General features: G+C 41.1%; 1 protein-coding gene across 6 annotated transcripts in view; it reads left to right on the forward strand.

Moving 5' to 3' along the window:
• The window catches only part of Mettl9 (methyltransferase 9, His-X-His N1(pi)-histidine), a 47115-nt gene that overhangs the window by 5749 nt on the left and 20631 nt on the right, over nt 1-20735 (forward strand). For all 6 annotated transcript variants that reach the window (XM_087633504.1, XM_087636670.1, XM_087642530.1 and 3 more), the window contains 2 exons: nt 12666-12856; nt 16962-17171. In XM_087633504.1, the coding sequence (XP_087489630.1) occupies nt 12666-12856; nt 16962-17171 (401 nt within the window). The remainder of the gene's footprint in view (nt 1-12665; nt 12857-16961; nt 17172-20735) is intronic.

Here is a 20735-nt window from a genome sequence, read left to right on the forward strand (position 1 = left end):
AAAAGTATATAGCTTTTAAAATCTGTTTAAATTAAAAATCTGTTTATTCCTCCCAAGAGAAAATTCCTGACTTCATTGGTCACCTGTACAATTCTCAGTCACAGGATGGGAGGATGGACTCTGGGGGGAAAGAGAGAGTAGCAAGAGCTAGATGTCACTTGTCATTGTCAGCCCACAGAACATAAAAAAGAGAACAACACAAAACCTTTGGATGAAGTGCTTTGAGTGCATTCTACCTAGTGCTTGCAGCTAAGGAGCTATTATGGAGCTATTGAAACTTGAAAGGCTCCTCAAGGCTCCAGTTACTAGATACTTGGTAATAACAGTCATCCACAGCCTCTCAATTGACGGATCGAAAGGTTGTTGTAAAACATGTTGGCACCAAGCCGTTGCAGTTTCCTCAGGTGAAAAATTTCAAATTGTTTTTCCACATATGGCATTTAATATCTGGAATTATTTAGAGGTCACTTAAAATTGCAAGTTACATATATACCTGGTATTTATATAAGCTTAGAATTGCTGTGCCAGCCTCTACAATGAATTCAAGGTAGAATTGGAATATATATATATTTTTTTTCTTCTAAATAAAAAAAAATAATAAATGTCACAGCCAGAGTCAAAAGGACCGACTGAGTTTCCTGTCTCTTTGTTCCTCATTTACCTTGTGAGATTGGCAGAAGTCAGGTATGAGTTAACTCAGTTTCAGGGTGCCAGCCAGCTAGGCAGACAGACTGTGATGGATTGGTGTCTCTCTCTGCCTTCTAGTCTGGAAGCCTTTTCAACCAAATACTAAAGACTCTGGAGAAAGTTTCTTTCTTTATACCCTGTGCAGATGAACACTAAGATCACTTCCTTCCTTGCATGTATTGCTCCTTGAAAGTGGTCTGGGGAATGGGGATTTAGCTCAGTGGTAGAGCGCTTGCCTAGCAAGCGCAAGGCCCTGGGTTCGGTCCCCAGCTCCGGGAAAAAAAAAAAAAAAAAAAAAAAAAAAAAGAAAGTGGTCTGGAGGACCCTGTAATCTTTACTAAAAGGATTGGTGCTTGGCCCATCAGAAGTTTCGTTAAAGTCTTAGGATTATAAAATACTAACCATGAGCTAATATTTGGAATGAAGACTGCCAATTATATATTTATTAAGTTAAAACTAAAACAACTTGTTCTAATCTGTATAAATGGTTCTCCACTATGAATAGGAGGACACCGTTCATTGTGTGGATTGTTACTGAAATCTAAGGTTTATGCTGCTGGATGCTGTACAGAAAACCTGGATATAGAAATTGATAGAAGGACACAGATTTATTTACACATTTTGCCCAGTGCTGGAGAGAGGGAAATCCTCAGTCTTGTCTTGCCAAGTGTTGTAATTTATAGAAAAGCTGCACCAAAAGCCTGGAATCCATTATGTGAATTGAAATATGGGCCTAAATTACCAGAATTGGGTGCTAAGGCTTTCTCCTCCTGATGCATGGGCCAGGGCTTTGTTTGGGGGCTAGCTTTCTTCACTCATTGTTGATATATTTTGGAGGATTCCTAATTCCTAAGGCTCCATTACACATCTCAAGTAAAGAGATACTGACTTGCTACAGTTTTCTAGAAAAGTGGTAAGTGGTTTGTGGCTTTACTCCTGAGCTTTCTTTAGGTAAAAACCAACCAAACCATGGCAGTCATGACATTTGATTGGATTGCACTGTAGAATCTGGGAAGGAAAGTTTTTTTTTTTTTTTTTTTTTTTTTGGTTCTTTTTTTCGGAGCTGGGGGCCGAACCCAGGGCCTTGCGCTTCCTAGGTAAGCGCTCTACCACTGAGCTAAATCCCCAGCCCCGGGAAGGAAAGTTTTGAGTATTTACCTTCATGGGCATTTTTAAACCACCTCTTTATTTGGAAAGACTGTGTTTAGTCATTACATTTATGCCACCCCTCTCCTTTTTTTGATAATGACTTGGGTGCCCAGACTGGTAGTGTAGCCTGTTCTTGAACTTTTCTTGTTTTGTTTTTCAGATCATTCTGTTGTTAACTCCAGGGCAAACCACAACATTTCCATTTTTGTCCAGTTAAAAGGTCTTTTCACTTATATATGAATTGAGTACAATCATTACCATTCTACAATTTATAAAACATACGATACACTCAACACCCAGTCCATCAATTTTGTCCATTACCTAAAGCACCATGTCACCTATCCTAAAAGACTATAATTCTATACCTGACTTATATCCTGGTTAGAGATCATATGCCATCTGAAAAACCACCCTTTCAAATTTATCATCTTTCTCAATGCTAAACAGTTGGGTTGTCTACGAGACGACCAGTCTTCACCCATGTCAGAAATCTTTGAACGACCAAATATCTATACACATAGGAAGCCTAACACGGCTTCCAGAACTGAGAGGTTGTAGAGACAAATCTCCACTAGCACAGTCCCCTGTTAGCAATATGTGAGCGCAAGTCTTAAGCCTTCTGGCCCAAAATCAACTGACAAGACTGTTGAAATGCAGATTTTGAAGGACTGATCACCCTGTCTTGGCAGGGTTTATCAGTCAACTATTCTGCATAATTTGTCCTTTTCTGGACAGTATAGTCTGCAGATGAAACATGCAGTTTTGTCCAGTGGCTGCCTAGCCACAAAGTATTGCCTCACCTGGAGGTAGAAATGTTCAAATTCTTCATTAAATCTGCCACAGGGGAACTGTTAGGAGCAGATATGTCTCAACAAAAGATAAATAACTTTAAATCTCAAATTTTGTGGATTTATGACTTTTTGAAAACCATCTATCTATATAAAGTAATCTGCATTATTGTCTCCATATCCTAAATATTATCTTGAAAGTATTCTCACAAACTCAGAGCCATGAATTTGTTATTTGGCCCTTAGCTCACATGCGTAATCAACTCAGAAGTTTGTAATGACATCATGAGAAGGACTGGGTCTAAACCTTGTACTTTTAAACTGTTTTGACAAATAAATTATATACCAAAGCAAAGATATGATTTTAGCTTAGTTACCAAATGAGATCATGACTGTACAACTCAATCTAGCCAATTTTAAATTCCTCATAAAAACAACTTTAGAATAACCACTTTCAGCCCCCCAGAGTCCAGGGAATTGGGGTGACTACTCCTCTATAACTTCTTCAAGCTGTACATGGGCGTTGAGATATCTTTGGGGGTAGGGGGTGGGAAGAATGAAGCAAATGCTGTAGCAGATGTGTCCTGACTGGACCCAGCTGAAAGTCCTTGAGACCAGGAATCCAAGTAGGCACACTCTGTAAAACACAGCTCTCAAGACAAAAAGTTTAGAATAGAGATATCTTTTGGTTTGATTCTCCTGAATCAATTTTTCAGGTGGTCTACCTCTATCAAATCTGATCAGTATGACTCTGTGAGGTTTCCAGAGCCTAATCACACTTTTTAAAAACACAAAGACAAAATCTTTCTCCCAAAATACTGTGTTCCTTAGTCTGTAACCAGAAAAGCTTGTATCTTGCACTCTCCCAGAGTAATAATATAACCATAAAACTCAAAGTCACACCCATTGTGAAGATTAAACAATTTTTAAAAAAATTTTTTTTTTAAGATTTACTCATTTATTATATATAAGTACACTGCAGCTGTCTTCAGATACATCAGAAGAGGGCATCAGATCTCTTTACAGATAGTTGTGAGCCACCATGTGGTTGCTGGGAATTGAACTCAGGACCTCTGGAAGAGTAGTCGGGTGCTCTTAACCGCTGAGCCATCTCTCCAGCCCGATTAAACAATTTTTAAAAAAGGAAGTAAGCTAAACAATGAGCCTGATAGGCTTTTGTACTCTATGATATCAGAAAATGAACTCAAAATTCCCATGGAGCCCACGTTAAGAGAATCCAAGCTTCTTGTTGTGGTAAATATCAAAAATAACCATAAACCCTCGCTAGCAGCATCAACGAGCCATATGGCCTTTAGTGGGGTAATTCATAAAACAAACCAAATACCTTCGTCAATTCCAACATAAGCAACATATCAAACCAGCACTTTAGTCTAAAAATGTATCCATCTGTTAAGCTCTCTGCCTGGAGCCACAGATTTTTATTTAACCTTAATACCCTAAATATATATCCATCTGTGAAACTCTCTAACGGGAGCCACAGATTTTTACCTAACCTTAATAACTTGTAAATACCTTCTATCAATTCCAATATCAATAAGCAACTTAAAAATCAGGACTTTAGCCCAAAATATATCTGTCTGTTAAACTCTCTACCCAGAGCCACAGATTTTTCTTTAACCCTAATAACTTCTATAATTTATGTCTGCATTCACTCTGCCTGGCCTTACAGACATTTATCACAACTCTCTACTTGGAGGTAGTGACTAATTTTTCCCTAAGTTCTGAACCGTGGATGAAAATCCCTACCTGATTCAGGTAATCTTTTTACTCTTTTCTTTCTAAAAACAAACTTAATCACCTTTTAATAATACCTGTCTTTAAGAAGTAGCTTGCCTAACTAGGATTTCAACCCAAAATTCCCGTGGAGTCCACGTTAAAAGGAATATGAGTATCCTGAAAGACTTTCTAAACAACTTTCTTTAAAAAGCAGCTTTTAATCTCTAACTCTTTGATCTGCCATTACTTATCACACAGCCTGGGACCTACAGCCTGCCAGCCCAGGCTACGTCCCTGTTTCTTTGTTTAAATTCCTGCACTCTAGATATCACATGACTTAACATGGCACTGGCCTCCTCTTACTTAGAAAATAAAAACTTTCAACTCTTAGGATTACTAGTGGATTCTTGCCCATCACATTGGTCCGCCATCTATTGTTGTAAAAATATAAAAAATAAAAAAAGTATGGTTGCCTTTTACCTCACTAGGTTCAGCAACTCCACGGCGGCCCAGTGTCTCCTGCCACCGCACACTTTCCTACACTCAAACCGTCACATAAAAGAACACACAACACAATGATCTTTGACCCAGTTGGTAAGATATAATTGCCCACCTAAACATACAAAGCCCAGTACCATCAATTCCTTAAGAACATTAATAACAACCTGCAAATACACAGAGCGGAATCTTAATGTCACCTGCCATGGCTTCTCCCCTCTCTTCTTTTCTGTTCCAGTCTCCTCCTCTTCCTTTAAACTCTTCTCCCACCCATCCTTCCTTCTCATCCAATGACAGGCCTCTTCCTATCCTGTTCCTGCCTTCACCTGTATTTTACCAATTCAATGGGGAGAAGGTTCTGATGAACTCACCTGATTCCTGAGTAGTGATTAGGCAGCTGTCCTTCGGGCAGTGGAATTAGCATCAAAATACAAATAACTCCAGGGCAAACCACAACATCATTCAGCCTTTTCCTTCTGACATATAGTTATTGTGCATCGGGTACCTTTGAGTTATGATTTTTTTTCTTTTCTTTTTTTCGGAGCTGGGGACCAAACCCAGCGCCTTGTACTTGCTAGGCAAGCGCTCTACCACTGAGCTAAATCCCTAACCCCGAGTTATGATTTTTAATTCTTACACAGCTCTTCCTAGGTGGTTCCACTCCCACTTTACAGATTGAAGATCGAGTCTACAAAAGACTCGTGAAAGCAGAGTTGTTGGGCAGAGTTGGGTTTGAATCCAGCTTTGTCTTAGTCAAAGGCCCAAACATTTTCCATGACTTCATGTAGCTCTTTCTAGAAACCATGTGTTCTCTGAAGGCTGTGAGAAAGTGGGCTTTCCTTCATAATAGAAAACTGCACCCACCCCAGTGGGCCTCTGTGGAGGTACTAAAATTAGGGTAGGGTACGTAAACTAGTCGATGTTTGTGGCTTGTGTGGTTAGACAGCGGTAGGACCACTACTTGATGTTCTGTCTTTAACCAATCTGACTGCTTTGGTAAAGCTTAAAGCAACAAGACAGGGGCAAGGCTTAAGTCACAGGTCTTAGGGCTTAGTCCTATCAGACCGCCACTTCAGAGGCCAGCTGCAAGTTCCAGGCCCCCAGGCTGCCATCACCTTTCCTCAGCTTGGCTGAATGTTCAGAGGTTCCTGCAACCCCACCCCCTAGGTTGCATAATTTGCTATAATGATTCCCAGTTGAGGCATAATGGATTGAATTATTGGCTGTGGATGACAGTTTCAATCTTTAGTATTTTCTCTGTTCTTTGGGACACAGAATAGGGCAGAAAGTTCCAGCTTCATAACTTTTCTTCCTTCCCACTTTGGAAATCATCTTATCTATAAACAAAAACATTCTTTTTAATTTTAAAAGAGATTTATTTTTATTTTATGTGTATGAGTATCTTGACTGCATGCATGTCTGGGCACCTTGTGCATACCTAGTTCCCAGGGAGGCCAGAAGAGGGCACTGGATGCCATGAACTGGTTGTGAGCCAACCTTGTAGGTTCTGGGAATCTAGCCCTGGTTCTCTGGAAGCTCAATAAATACTCTTAACTCGTGAGCCATCTCTCTAATCGCCTAAAGACATTCTTATCACCTTGAAGGTTTCCCAGACGTTTTAGGAGCTCTGAATCAGAAATATGGGGGTAAAGACCAAGTATTTATTATGTTATACTATGTAAAGTCAATAAGCTGTCAATTGTCGAGTTCTATTGGTGTGCTCAATTTTGTTGTATTTTGAAAGAAAAGACTATTCATTGTATAGCATATGTTTGACTGGTGGTGAAGCTGTAAAAAAAATGTTAGAGAAACTTTTAACTGTGTCTCTTAGCCTTTGGCAGTCATCGGTGGCTTCATAGAAGAGCTGCATTTCTTTCACTCTAAAAGTGACTTGTCAACCGAGGTCATATAAAAATAAGAAATGTTCGTGTGACTGGTAAAGTTTTTATTGTGTGTGTGTGTATGCATGTGTGTATTGTGTATGCGTTCACTGTGCAGATGCACAGTTGTGGAGACTTAAGGAGGACATTGGGCATACTCCTCTATCACTCTCTGTTTTATTGTCTTGAGACAGACACTAAGTCACAAGCTAATGATTTTGGCTAGGCAGCCTGGCCAGCAAGCGTCCAGAATCTACTTGTCCCCACCCTCTGACACTGGGGTTATGGTCACATACAGACGTGCCTGGCTTTTTATGTGTGTGCTTGGGATTTCAGCTCAGGTTCTTATGTTTGCCCAGCAAATGATCTTACCCACTGAGCCACTCTCCAGCCCATGAAGAAGTTTTGACAGACAGTATGACTTCATGTTCCATTACCTTGATTTAGTAATATTGTTAGAGATGCTGCCATGCTACTGTCACCTGCCCCATTTGGCTCTTCACTGTTTGTCTAGTTATTACTGTCCTTGGAGGCATGTGCAAATAACCACAACTATTGTTAGGTACTGTAGTTTAAAAGGCGTTTATCACAGTCTACTGTGATTAGCATCCGTCCGTTGGTTGGATTTCAAAGTTTACTTGATTGATAAGTTCATAGATCTTTAAAGGAGAATGATAGTGAAATCATTAAAATGCTCTTTTAGACGCTGTTGTCTCCAGCTAAAGAGTTGAGCCCAGTGTGAAGCTGGTTCCTGGCTCTAAGGACTCTTCCAACAGGAAATGTAATACGTGTAGTATTTTGTTCTTGCCAAGTGCACCTTTGTCTTTGTAGCCTTTGAGGACCATTCATTCAAAGAACTTCCCTGCTGGAAAGTGAGTCAGTAGGCAGCTTACCTGGTGCTGTGAGCTCTATAGAGCTTTCATTTAAGCCTGGTTGTCTGCAGAGCAGTGGCTATAGGGGACCGCCAACTGTGTGCAGCAGCTTCTGCCCTGATTGGCTGTCTTGTGGGCTTCTGAGCGGATTTGCTTATTGAGGCCCTACAGAGTGCATCCCAGATCATAGTCTCATTGTTGCTTGTTTCTTTTGCTTTCAGATTTTTATTTTCCCTTCTGAAGTTCAAATTCCCTGAGACCAGTGAGTCACTCTTTAAAATAATCAGTATCAGGCTCAGACCAGAGTTAAGCCAAGAAAGATAGGAAACACTACTGGCTAAATCCAGTTCTCATAGAGATTCTCAAGCAGTTGCAGTTGCACTTGGGATGGTGCTACCAGTCTCTGATATGTATGTAAGGGTAACTGATGACAAAGGACTATCAGCCCCAAGTGTCAGGGCCAAGATTGAGAAACCTGGGCCCGTGGGAATACATTGTCCAGACTGGATTATATTTCCTCAAACTTGTTTAGACCTGTTTCATTGGAGAATAGTCCTATTTTGTTTTCAAGCAATACTGGGTAGAGTGAAGCAAGGACCTTTGAAAAGATGCTCTTGGCATACAGTTACATGAATGGACTCTAAAGCCAGCTAAGGTACTTAGACTCATATGACTTCTCTGTTAAAAACCCATGTGAAGTGTCTCGTGCCTGTACTTCTAGTACTCGGGAGACTGAAGCAGGACATTCACCTTTAGTCAGAACTACATAGTGAGCTCCAAACCAAAGCAGTCTATGCTACAGGGTAAGACCCTGTTAAAAAACAGAAACAAAAAGCAAGAACTTGTGTGGTATAATTGCAACATGAAGATTTGCCAGGAGCCAGGTGCCTGGTGCTCACTGTCTTTCGTGTTTGTTTGTGCATGGTAATGCAGTTTTGTGATAGGTAGATATCTTTAACTACTGTTTGCAAAGTTACAGTTAAGCAAGGCCTTGTAGAAAACCTGGATTTTGAGCATCTGACAACCCAGTGACAGAATGTCTTTGTGGTTATCTGTGTTTCCTCCATGAGTTTGTTAAAGATGGCAGATGCTACCTATTTAAACTTCCTTCGGGTCTTAGCAGTGATTCTTTTGAGAGTGAGAGAGAGACAAATAAATCATGTGTGTCTACCAAACTGAAGCCAGCTGTTTTCACAGTCTTTATGAGTCTTTCAGTCTGTGAGGATGGATGCCAAATGTGTAATTGTATAGTCACTATTCAGTTGGCTTACATATTGGCAAGGAGATACATGGGTTGTATGAGGGGGGCTTAGTATAGGGAACTCTAAGCTACTCTGGAAGCTTAGAGTTCAGGGAAATGGAGGAAATACTTTATTGGGGCTGTCCTAACCAGGAGGGGAGCACAGTGGGCAGAACAAAAGGCATGTGAAATAGCCATGGGAAAGGAGCCTTCAGAAGAGAATAAGGGCCAGTGTCAGGGCAGTACGTGCTGTGAGGTAAGGCCTTAGGAACCATGGTAAGTAAGCACTTTGATGGTTATTAATTATTGTTCATATTATTAAATTTTACATGCTAAGAGGTTTGATAGGTCACTTGTGTTTTCAGAGTGCTTAATTTCTGTAGGACCAAACTGCCCATTCATGTGGGTGTGTTTGCTATGATAACAATGTGGCCAATTGTGCGTACATGTTTGTGCGTGTGGGTGGTACTCAGAATAGCTTTAGTTGTCATTCCTCAGGAGCTGTCCACTTTGTTCTGTCACTGGCCTGGAACTTGCCAGATCGTATGGCAAGGCTGGCTGTCCAGGAAGCCCTAGGCCTTTATTTTTCTCCACTTTTCCATCATTGGATTATAAATTTAACGCCACATGCGTGACTTCTTCATTTACATGGTTCTGGACATTGAATTAAGGTCCTCATGTTTGCAAGACAGACACTTTGTCAACTGAGATATCTCCACAGTCCCCATAAAAAATTAAAATGTATAATTTGATAGATTCTAATATTTTCAGAGTTGTGCATTACTAATATCTGTCTATCAGTAGCCAGTCCCTACTGTCTCTTTGCCCAAGACCTGGGCCACAAAATCTGTTTTTTTATCTCTGGATTTCCATATCATAGATGTTTGTTATAAGCAGAATAATTGTACAGTGTGTGATCTTGTACTGGTTTGTTTTACTTTAGTATGTGGTCAAAACTCACCCTCTGGAACATGAGCCTGCATTTCATTCTTTTTATGATTTAGTACAGTTCTCTTGTATGCATTCACCACACCTTTGTACTCATCAGTTGATTGACAGTTTAATTTCTCCTTTTTGGTAGTGGTGACTAATGCTGTTGTGGACTTGAGGTTTGCATCACATAACTTGGTAAGGAGAGACATGGAAACCTTTTACTCCTTTTTATTCTGCAGCAAGTTCCATTCCCTAATCAACTTCTGTCACTGTTCTATTGCTGTGAAGAGACACCAAGGCCAAGGCAACTATTATAAAAGAAAATATTTAATTGTGGGCTTGCTTACGGTTTCAGAGGTTAGTCCATTATTATTATGACAGGGAATGGTGGCTAGAAGGCAGGCAGGCACATGATGAGTAGCTGAGAGTTATATCCTGATCTGCAGGCTGAGGGAGGGATAGCTCTGCATGGGCTTTTGAAACCCCAAAGCCCACCCCCACTGACACACTTCCTCCATTCCTGCAAGGCCACACCCAATCCTTCTAATCTTTTAAAATAGTGCTGTTCCCTTGTTACTAAGCATTCAAGTAGAAGAACCTATGGAGGCCATTTTTATTCAGATACTCCAGAAAACTTCTGAGGCAGGAAAGGTTCAACCACACATATAGTATTTATGAATGGAGAAATATGCTGTTAAAATTTGAGGGTTTTTTTTCCCTTGGTGCTTGAAAACAATAAATCATAGCAGTTAATGAGACACCACTTGTTGCTTACTTCTGGAAGTCCATTTGCAAATGGATGCCAAGAAATTCTTAGCTCCTGGTTTTCAGATGGATGACTTCTTACCCACATTAATAGAATGCTCTTGATTTCCTGTTAGCAGGGTTCTGGGTTTCAACTTGATTAGTCATTTCAGAGGAGAGAGAGAGAGAGGGAGAGGGAGAGGGAAGGAGGAGAGGGAGAGGAGGAGGGGGAGAGGAGGAAAGGGGGAGGGGGGAGGGGAAGGGGAGGAGGAGAGAGGGAGAGGGAGAGGAACTCAAGAGTTCAGAATGTGCACAAAGGACATGAGTGTAATAAAAATGGTTTATGAACTGTACTGAGGCATAGCTTCAGGCTCAGTAAGGATTCAGTTTTAAGGATTTTAAGTAAATGATTAAGCAAGAACATTTCCAGACCAAGGAGAGAAGTGCAGGCTATGAATTTAAGCCATCGTATAACTTGACACTATAGGGTAGAGGCAACAAGGAGTTCTAGGTAAAGTCCAGGCAGTTTAGGTAATGGTGGTTAAAGTAGTCAAGAACAAGAAAGGTTTGACTTATTCAGTTTGGGATATATAGGGTGCATAAAGGATGAATCATGGACATTTAATGTGACCTTTTGCATGTTTTTGCTGGCTTACAGTTGGTTTCTTTTAAAGCCAGTGTCAGGAAGACTGATGGCACTCAGCATTCAGTAAGCATAAGATGACTGTAAAATTGTTCCACTAGTTACTTGTACAGGATGTTTTGGGATGCTTACTGCTGGTAAATGGCCAGATTTGTCAGGATTAAACAAGTCACTTTTGACTAGTAGACTCCTTATTAGTATTTTCTTAACAAATAATGCTTTGAGTGATTCCATTGTATTTAATGTGACGGTGTTAGTGGAATCACTACTACTAACCTTCACAGGTGTGCTGTGCTGAGGAGTGGCCTGCATTATTTTGTTTAATCCTGTACTTGACCAGGATACATACTAGTAGCATCACACTTGTCTGCTAAGGAATGATAGTCTGAGTTCTCACTGTCTGAACTCACATAGGAGTTATAAAGCTAGGACTTGCTTGTGGGTCTGACTCTGAAGCTGTCATGCAACTTACTTTCCCACTTTTCTGCTATAATAATGGGGAATGTTTGTTTTGGGGAGTGAACTAAATATATAAATGAAATAAATTATTTTTATTTTATGTGTATGAGTGTTTTGCTTGCATGTATATAATTGATCATGTGCATGAAGTACCCATAGAGGACAGAATAGAGCATTGGATCTCCTAAAAGTGGAGTTACAGATGGTCGTGAGCTGCTGTGGGGGTGCTCGGAAACTAATCTGGGTCCTTTGCAAGGACAGCCAGTGCTCTTAACCACTGAGCTATGTGTCTACTAGGTTAACTTTTATCTGTAGTTGTGGAATTTTGTTTTAAAAAATATGTCCTTGCTAGAGCCTATTCCTAGAAATCTTTGGTTAGTGTGCCATCACTTGGTCTTCTTGACTGCAGAATGAACTCAAGGTATGCCTTTGGCTTTCTTGAGCTCATCCTGCAATCTCTTGATGCAGGTGCTAAGCCAGACCCAAGATATCCAAAGGTCTCTTCCCTTTATACCTCTGAAGAAGACAGACAACCTGGTGTATTCTCCATAGTACCGATTCATTCTTGCTCATTCTGCTACTGATTTGGGTTGGTAGATTGGAGGTGTGTCATTGGTTTATATGACGTTTCATTTAAACACAATGCTGCTAGCCCTCTGCTTTGTGATGCTGAATGAATCTCTGCCAGGGAAGGTCTCGTGACCTGACTGTTCTGAGGGAAGCCTTGAGTTAGGCTTCTAAGACCTGGGCTTGGGCTATAATCTAACTCTGTTACCTGCTGTGCTGCATGACTAGAAAAGCCCCACCCCACCTCACCCCCACGCTCCCCCAAGACTGGGTGAAGAGAATGAAGTGAGACAATCATGTCCGAGGAAGGTTTGTACTTGTGGGTCACGTAGGCAGAAAAGATGCTAATTGGCCTCAGAGTTGTGATTATATTTGAAGATCTTAGATTATATTTGACTTCTGTTTTCTGTTGTTATGTTTCTTAGGTATTACATCAACTATGTTTAATCTTTTTTTTTTCTTTCCTAGTGGTATGTGTGCAACAGAGAGAAATTATGCGAATCACTTCAGTCTGTCTTTGTTCAGAGTTATCTTGACCAAGGAACACAGATCTTCTTAAACAACAGCATTGAGAAATCTGGCTGGCTATTTATCCAACTCTATCATTCTTTTGTATCATCTGTTTTTAGCCTGTTTATGTCTAGAACATCTATTAACGGGTAAGTGACTATAAGAATCCCCACTCCCACCTCCCTGCTTTTTTTAATTCTTAGGCTTAAAAAAGGAAAGATGAGTGGTGCCTCATTGTAGGTGCTCCCTCAGCTCCAGCATTTGTACCTGTCAAACCCTTGACAGCAGACCCACTGTTGGAGCTCTGTGTACTTAGACTTTTAAATTCACCCTAACTTTGCAAGTAACTTAAATAGCCTATATTTCTGTGGTCAGAGACTTCATTTAGTGCATTTCCGGCTCTGAAGTACACGGAACCACCAGGAGATGGTGTTAAAAGATAGGTTATGAGTTGGTTGGTTCTGAGAGTCTGTTTTTTGTTGTTTTGTTTTTTTGAAACAGGGTCTTACTAGGCAGGCATCAAATTCCTAGAGTTCCACCTGCCTCTGTCCCCCAAGTGCTAGATTGAAGGAGTGTACCACTCCATCCAGCTGAGCTGAGGGGTTTTGTTTGTTTGTTTGTTTTGTTTGTTTGTTTGTTTTGTTTTTTCCAAGATAGCTCTTCTCTGTGTAGCTGGTACAAGCTCAGAAATCCACCTCCAGAGTATTGAGATTAAAAGGGTGCACCACCACTGCAGCTACCACAGCCACCACAGCAGCAAGCAACAGTATGCTTTGGAGTAGCAAAGATTTGAGAGCAATCCTTCAAGTGGAGGTTCTTATGCTGAAGGAGAAGGACTTTTTAGGCCCACATCCCACTGGCTAGTTTGTTTGTTTGTTTGTTTGTTTGTTTGTTTTTGGCAGGGATCTGATTGTTTAGCCCAACAGTTGGCAACAACTTGTTTTGAAGGGTCTATCACTTGTCTTTAACATAATGTCTAGACTCACTAGAAAGTTTGTAACTTTAGTGTAGAAATCTCTGCCCTGAGAGTGGTTCCTTCATACACCTACAGAAAATACTTCATAAATATTATTTATCTATAAATATTATTTATCACTTCTTAGTTGAATTTTTAAGCATAGGCAAGGCCTAGAATGGAGAAAGCCAAATTTTGGCAACTGGTCATGGTACTTAACAGGCCTCTTGTGCTCTTCTTTTCTTTCCTCTTGAGGCTTGAATCTAGTTTTTGCTAAATGTCTGGATCCCCAGTCATCATCTGGTCCTTAAATATGTTTTCAGGCACCATAAGCCATCCCTCAGGATTTCTTACTTGATTTTCATCCTTATTTAAATGAGCTTGGCGTATGTTTGCTTCAGTAAACATTTGTTATTTTGTATTGGAAATTGAGTTTATGTAATTTAGGTTGATGTTTTATTCCTAAAATTGGTTGTATTGAATTTCTGTTCTTTGCCATTATTCTTTCTTCAGACATCAGGTGAGTCACCCCGGCAGAGATTTTTTATGAAGGATTCTCTACCTCTTTGAGTAATAAAAGGTGGGAATCTTTTCTTTAGAAAGTACTTACATTCAGTACTTTATATGATTGTCAGTTTCAAACTAAATTACTTCCCTTCTACCTGTTGGAAGAAACTCATTTAAGACTCCTTGCTCTAGAGTATAGTAGTTTGATCAAAGAGGCAATATAATTAGTAAGTACTGTTGGCTTCCCTTATAACCCTGCCTCTCTACCCTTTTGTTTTGATGGAGCCTTGATATATTGCCCAAATTGACCTCAAACTCCTGCTCTCCTGAACTCAGTGATATACACCTCTTGCATACTGTATGCCTTGCTTATTCTACTTTTTATTGTATGTGAGCCTGTGTGTGTATGCATGTGTGCGGGTGCATGTACCTGTGCACGTGTCAAGGCATATTAAGGGCAGTAGATAAATTGTGGGGATTGGTTTTCTCCTACCATGTGGGTTGGGATTGCATTTAGGCAGTCAGACTTAGTACCTCTGTCCACTGAACCATCTTACTGCCTCTCCTCCCTTGTTAAACTTAGTGCTTCTGCCTGCCTGCCTTCTTGCCCTGTTTTAATCCAGTTCAAAACAGAACTGGGAACTCAGTAACTCAGTTTTGAACCCAGAGATATTTTCTACTATGTTAACTCACTACAATAGAAATAACTACATAGTTACGATGAAACCTTTTTGAGCTCAGATACTTACCAAATTTCTTCCTGGAAGAAAGAAGGCTAAGTAAAGTGAGTTGTTTTTTATTCTTTGATTTTGTTTTTATATAGGGTCTTGTTATATGTCTTTGGCTGGTCTTGAATTTGTGGCAATATTCCTGCCTATACCTCCTGATTGCTGGGGTAACAGGCATGTGCCACCACCTCCAGTTTAAAAATATTTCCTTTCTTCTTTAAAAAAATTGTGGTACTGGGAATTTTACTGCCTGGTACAATTGAGGCAAGGACTCTATCTACCATAAAGCTATATCCCTGGAGAGACTTGATAGCTTTGTTCATCTTATTGTATAAGGAGGAGACATACTTCCTCTGTAGAGTTAGATCCAGAGAGACTTGACTAGAGAACCTAGGATGATTATGAAAGACTAGAGGCAGCGGAGACCATTCTGACTATATGATATGTTTCCAAAACCTTGACATCATATTAGGATTCCATATGTACTCGGATGATTCTGTTGTGCGAGGTAAGCATTGTAGGAAGTTTAGTTTTTCAGATCTTGCTGAACTTCTTGAAGGGCAGAGTTGTTTTTGGTTAACTAACTGGACTTGTAGATTTTGACTCTGACACTTTTTTATGGAGCCCCCATTGCGCATGTTCTTTGCAAATAAGGCAGTATTTTCCTCATTTCTTTTTGGTACCTTTAAATGTAGATTTTGGTGAGTTAACTTTGTGGGCTCTGACCTCAGGTGATTCCCAGCTTTATAATTTTATAGTATCATGTCAGGGTTCTTCACATCCCAAGGAGATGGCTTGGGAAGCATGTTTTATTATAGCTCGGAAAGTTTTTGGTAAAATATTTTATGACTTAACTTGGATCTGTGGCATGAAGTCAGCATCAGGCTGTCTGGAGTCCTTCTGCTTGACTTATGAGCAATGTTATGAGTTATGTGTCTTATGAGATAAAACTTTCTTTGGTAAGAAGTTGTGGTTCTTAGCAACATGCTTAGCTGTCTCTGGGCTCTTTTTGGTTCCTACTCTCTGGTCTCAGCATTGTGTGAGGCAGAAGACTTACTGTAAATACATCATTAGATTTTGTTAACTCTCTGTGGTTTTAATGGCAAAAGAAGAGAGGGAATTTAGTACATCATCTCCATGCCTTTTAGTGTTGGTGACGCTGGTCCTATGGTAAGCATCTTGTTACAAGCATCTTGATAGTCATTAAACAGTAAACCTCTTTTACATTCTGATTATTCCCAGAGTGACAGAATGATGTACACTTCCCTGCTTCTCGTGCCAGTGCTTTTGCCGTGTGTTTTCCAGGATCTGGGGAGGAGTTGCCTCAGAAACTGCTTCAGGTTGCAGAGAAAATCTTAAAAGCAGGCTGCTGGCAGCTGCAGGCACTCAGCCTCACTGCAGTGTAATAGCTCCTTGCATTTGTGCTGTTTGAGTTTTTTACTTCATTTGAAGAAAGGTGGTTTGGCTTAATGGAGAAAACCAGGATTTGGGAGCAAGAAGGGAGTAGGGAGTGTGCCTCTTTATGGCTTGCTTGGGCTGTACCTGCTTTTCTGAGGGAGGGCTCCTTTAGGCCCCATATAACCTTGACCAGCCTCTTTTTACTTTATTTTTTTCAGTCAGTATTATCAGCTTGAAGTGTTTTAGGACCTTTAATAAAGTACAGGTCTCAGCTAACTATAAACCAACCAGAGTATGGACCCACTTCCATGTCATCCAGCTGATCTCACAACCGTTGCTCTTTTCCTCTTTTAAAGCATTTTAAATCCATTTTTAGGCATCTTAAGACTCTTTTATACAGAGTTACTTTTCCTATCACTGTTGTTGAGTCCATCTTCCTAAAGGCCTGCTTGGCTCCTCTGCCTGGTGCTGCCGTCTGGCTGGGGTAGTCTGCCGTCTCTGCCATCCCTCCACCTTTTCTTTGTGAATTTGTTTTTTGGCCACGAAAGATAAACTTTTTAAGTTGTATAATAATTTCACAAAGTCAGAAAACCTCGGTGCTGTTTTCTCTGTGTACGTAGACGTTCTTAGAGTCATAGATTTCATCTCCTGTCCTTCTTCCCCCAGGTTGCTAGGAAGAGGCTCCATGTTTGTGTTCTCACCAGATCAGTTTCAGAGACTGCTTAAAATTAATCCGGACTGGAAAACCCATAGACTTCTTGATTTAGGTGCTGGAGATGGAGAAGTCACGAAAATCATGAGCCCTCATTTTGAAGAAATTTATGCCACTGAACTTTCTGAAACAATGATCTGGCAGCTCCAGAAGAAGAAATACAGGTACCAGTTCTAGAGGTGTGCTGGGAGTGCTGGGTATTTCTTGGTTTTTGATGGATTTCTTCTTGAAAGTGTGTGTGTGTGTGTGTGTGTGTGTGTGTGTGTGTGTGTGTGTGTGTTGTTTTTAATTGGATATATTTCTTTATTTACATTTCAAATGTTACTCCCTTTCCCGGTTTTCTGTCCATAAGCCCCCATCCCCTCTCCCTTCCCTTCCCCCATAAGGGTATTACCTGCCCATCCAACCCCCCCCCCCCACTCCCCAATTCCCCGGCACTGGGGGGGTCCAACCTTGCCAGGACCAAGGGCTTCTTCCACTGGTGCCCAGCAAGGCCATCCTCTGCTACCTATGCAGTTGGAGCTATGGGTCAGTCCATGTATAGTCTTTGGGTAATGATTTAGTCCCTGGAAGCTCTGGTTGGTTGACATTGTTGTTCTTATGGGGCTGCAAGTCCCTTCAGCTCTTGTTTTGTTGTTTTTGTAGTACTGGGATTGAACACAAGGCCAAGTACTCTATCTCTGCACGTATCCTAGTGATACGAATCAGGACCGGTTCTCCATGGTGAAGAATTAAACACAAATCAGTAGGAAACCAGAGAAAGGGAATTTTCCATGGCAGCATTTTTCTGAATCAGAGGACTTGGCTTCACAGGGAAGAAAGCATAAGTGAGAGACAGCTTGAAGTAGGAAGATGTGAGGACATGTTCTCATCATTGGCAGGTCCAGACGTATATGTAATTTAACATGTACCACTTTAGTCATTCTTAAGTCTGTAATTAGGTCAGCAGTCATGGCACGTTTGTGTCATCCATCCTTACAGCTTTTCATCTTCTCCATCGACAAGTCGTCCTGCGCTCTTCCCTCCTCCAGCCTGTAATCACTGTTGTGCTTTGTATGAATCTGACTGCTCTGTGTGTACCGCATCTTGGAGGAATCACAGGAGGATTCGTGACTTAGCTGGCTTAGTTGTCTTTTTTTTTTTTTTTGGTTCTTTTTTTCGGAGCTGGGGACCGAACCCAGGGCCTTGCACTTCCTAGGCAAACGCTCTACCACTGAGCTAAATCCCCAGCCCCGGGCTTAGTTGTCTTAGTGCACATACCCTACATGGTCTGTGTTACGGATGTTTGGATTGCTTCCCACATTTGTCTTAATTCCTCTTTTTATTCTTTTTGTTTCTTTTTCTTTCATATGAAGAGGTAGTCTTGGCTGTACTGGAACTCATTCTATAGACCAGGTGGACCTCAAGCTCACAGAGCTCTGCCTCTGCCTCTGCCTCTGCCTCTGCCTCTCTGCCTCTCTGCCTCTGCCTCTGCCTCTGCCTCTGCCTCTGCCTCTGCCTCTGCCTCTGCCTCCTGAATACTGGGATTAAAGACATGTGCCACCACCGATTTGTCTTCGTTACTTTTCAATTGCTGTGCTACCAAGACGACTTTTTGGGCTCACAGTTTCAGAGAGTGAACCTGTGGCCATTTGGCAGGGAGCAGTAGCTGAGAGTTTTTTATGCTTTCAGACAACACCCATGAAGCAGAGAGAGAGATGCCTATTCCCAGTAATACCTCCTTAAACAAGACTTCCTAAGTCCTTCCTAAATAGTTTTACCAATTGGGGACCAAGTATCCAAATGGCAGCCTATTGGGGCCATTCTCATTCAAACCACTACAGCCATGCCAATGAGTAATATGAATGCCCATTTAAATTCTCTCACTTTTGGGTATATACCTAAAAATGGAATTGCTAGATCATGTTAAGTCTGTGGTTTTTGTTTGTTCGTTTTGTTTTTTAGGTATTTTTATATGTATAATCTTTTGCCTGCATGTGTGTCCATGTGTGTGTCCGATGCCCACAGAGACTAGAAAAGGGTGTTGAGAATCCCCTATAACTGGAGTTACAGATGATTGTGATGACCATGTGGGTACTTAGAGTCAAACCAATGTCCTCTGAAAAAGCACTAAGTGTTCCAAACTGCTGAGCTGTCTCTCCACCCCCTTAAGTCTGTTTTTGAGGATTTACTGTACCTTCTCCATATCCCCTATATTATTTACATCCCCACAGACTAACTTCATTACATCCTTGGATCTCACCCCCCAAACACACTCAGCTGTCAGTAATGATGGGTATAAAGGGTCAAGTTCAGGTTGCAGACTGCCTGGGACTTGAGAGACTTACACAGAGTATTAGGTATGAAGTCTGGGTTCAGAGACTTCTCAAGAAAACATAAGAGATGTCTCTGTGTATGTTAACTTCTATAGGTAATTTTTCTACTCTGTGGGTTCTTCTTTTTCCTACCCTTTATCCCTCTCCACCCCCAATTTCACCCTGTTATCACTAGATTGGAGAGAAAGAAGGGTGGGGGCTGGGGAGGGGAGATCCTTGAATCTAATCCTTTCTTCTTGTTCTTGTTTCTTTGTTTGTAGCTGGTCTTTGTTACTTTGTGGGTTCTTCTTACCCTCCCACTCCCCATTTCACCCCTATCACTAGGTAGGAGAGAAAGAAGGATAGAGGGTAGAGAAAGATCTCTTTGAGCACGACTGCTAACAAACTGTAACCAACTAACCCCCACCCCTGAACAACCAACCACCACCCATACCCACCTATTGAGGCTCTAGTATTTATAGTCTGAGAAAATCCTAGAATTCCAAACATCACACACTTGCAGAAACTATCTGCAGCTGGCAAAACTATTCCCCTGCTAGAGCACGAGGCAAATTGTAGTCAGCAGCTGTGAAGGAGCCCCATATCCTCACACCTGGGATTAAAATGAAAACATATTCTTATATTATTTCTGCGTTTTAAAAAGAAACCAAAATTGCAGAATTCCCTCTATAGGCTGCTTTACCATGTGGAGGTGGAACCTGCCCCTATGGTATTTGGAAGCCTTGGACAGAGATTTATATCCTCACTGACTTCTGTCAACATGTTTTTCACATACTAACCGTAGTCAAGCATCTATAGCTTTGGTAGGGCAGGATCAGATTGAACATTTCGAAAACAAGGAGAGTTATAGTCTAGGGACGGGACGGGACAGGACGGGACAGACCAAGGTTGGTGGTGGAAGGAGAGACTGCTGTGTGTGAATACTCGATGAGACTTTGAATGGAAGGAAGAGGTAAATGTAGACTCTGCTATATCAGACACAGGTGGATTCTAGACATTGAGTTGCAGATAGAAAGAACCTTTCTCACATCAGTTTTAAATAACTGGGGTGTTATATTTGAAGGACCTCATGCAGAAGTAAGTTTGAATGACTGCATAGCTTCCCTTGGTTTTATCCTCAGTTTCTGTCTTCGTAGACCTACATGGTAATAATTAAAATACATTACCCCTCCAAGTAGAAGTTAGTTCATATTAAAACTTGGGAGTGCTTTGGCCTTTGTTCTGACAGCTTGTAGGTTTCTAATCTGTCCCTGTATGTTCCTACTTCATTAAAACAAAACCATGGCGGCGAGATAGCTTAGTGAGAAGGCTGCTTGTCACAAAGTATGAAGCCTGCGTTTGATCCTGGATACCGGGAGGAGACGACTGACTTTGCAGGTTGTCTTCTGAGTCCCAGTGTGTGCAGTGGTACAG

The sequence above is a fragment of the Rattus norvegicus genome, chromosome 1 (genome assembly GCF_021556685.1).
Source record: "Rattus norvegicus strain SHRSP/BbbUtx chromosome 1, alternate assembly SHRSP_T2T, whole genome shotgun sequence".
Classification (NCBI taxonomy): domain Eukaryota; kingdom Metazoa; phylum Chordata; class Mammalia; order Rodentia; family Muridae; genus Rattus; species Rattus norvegicus.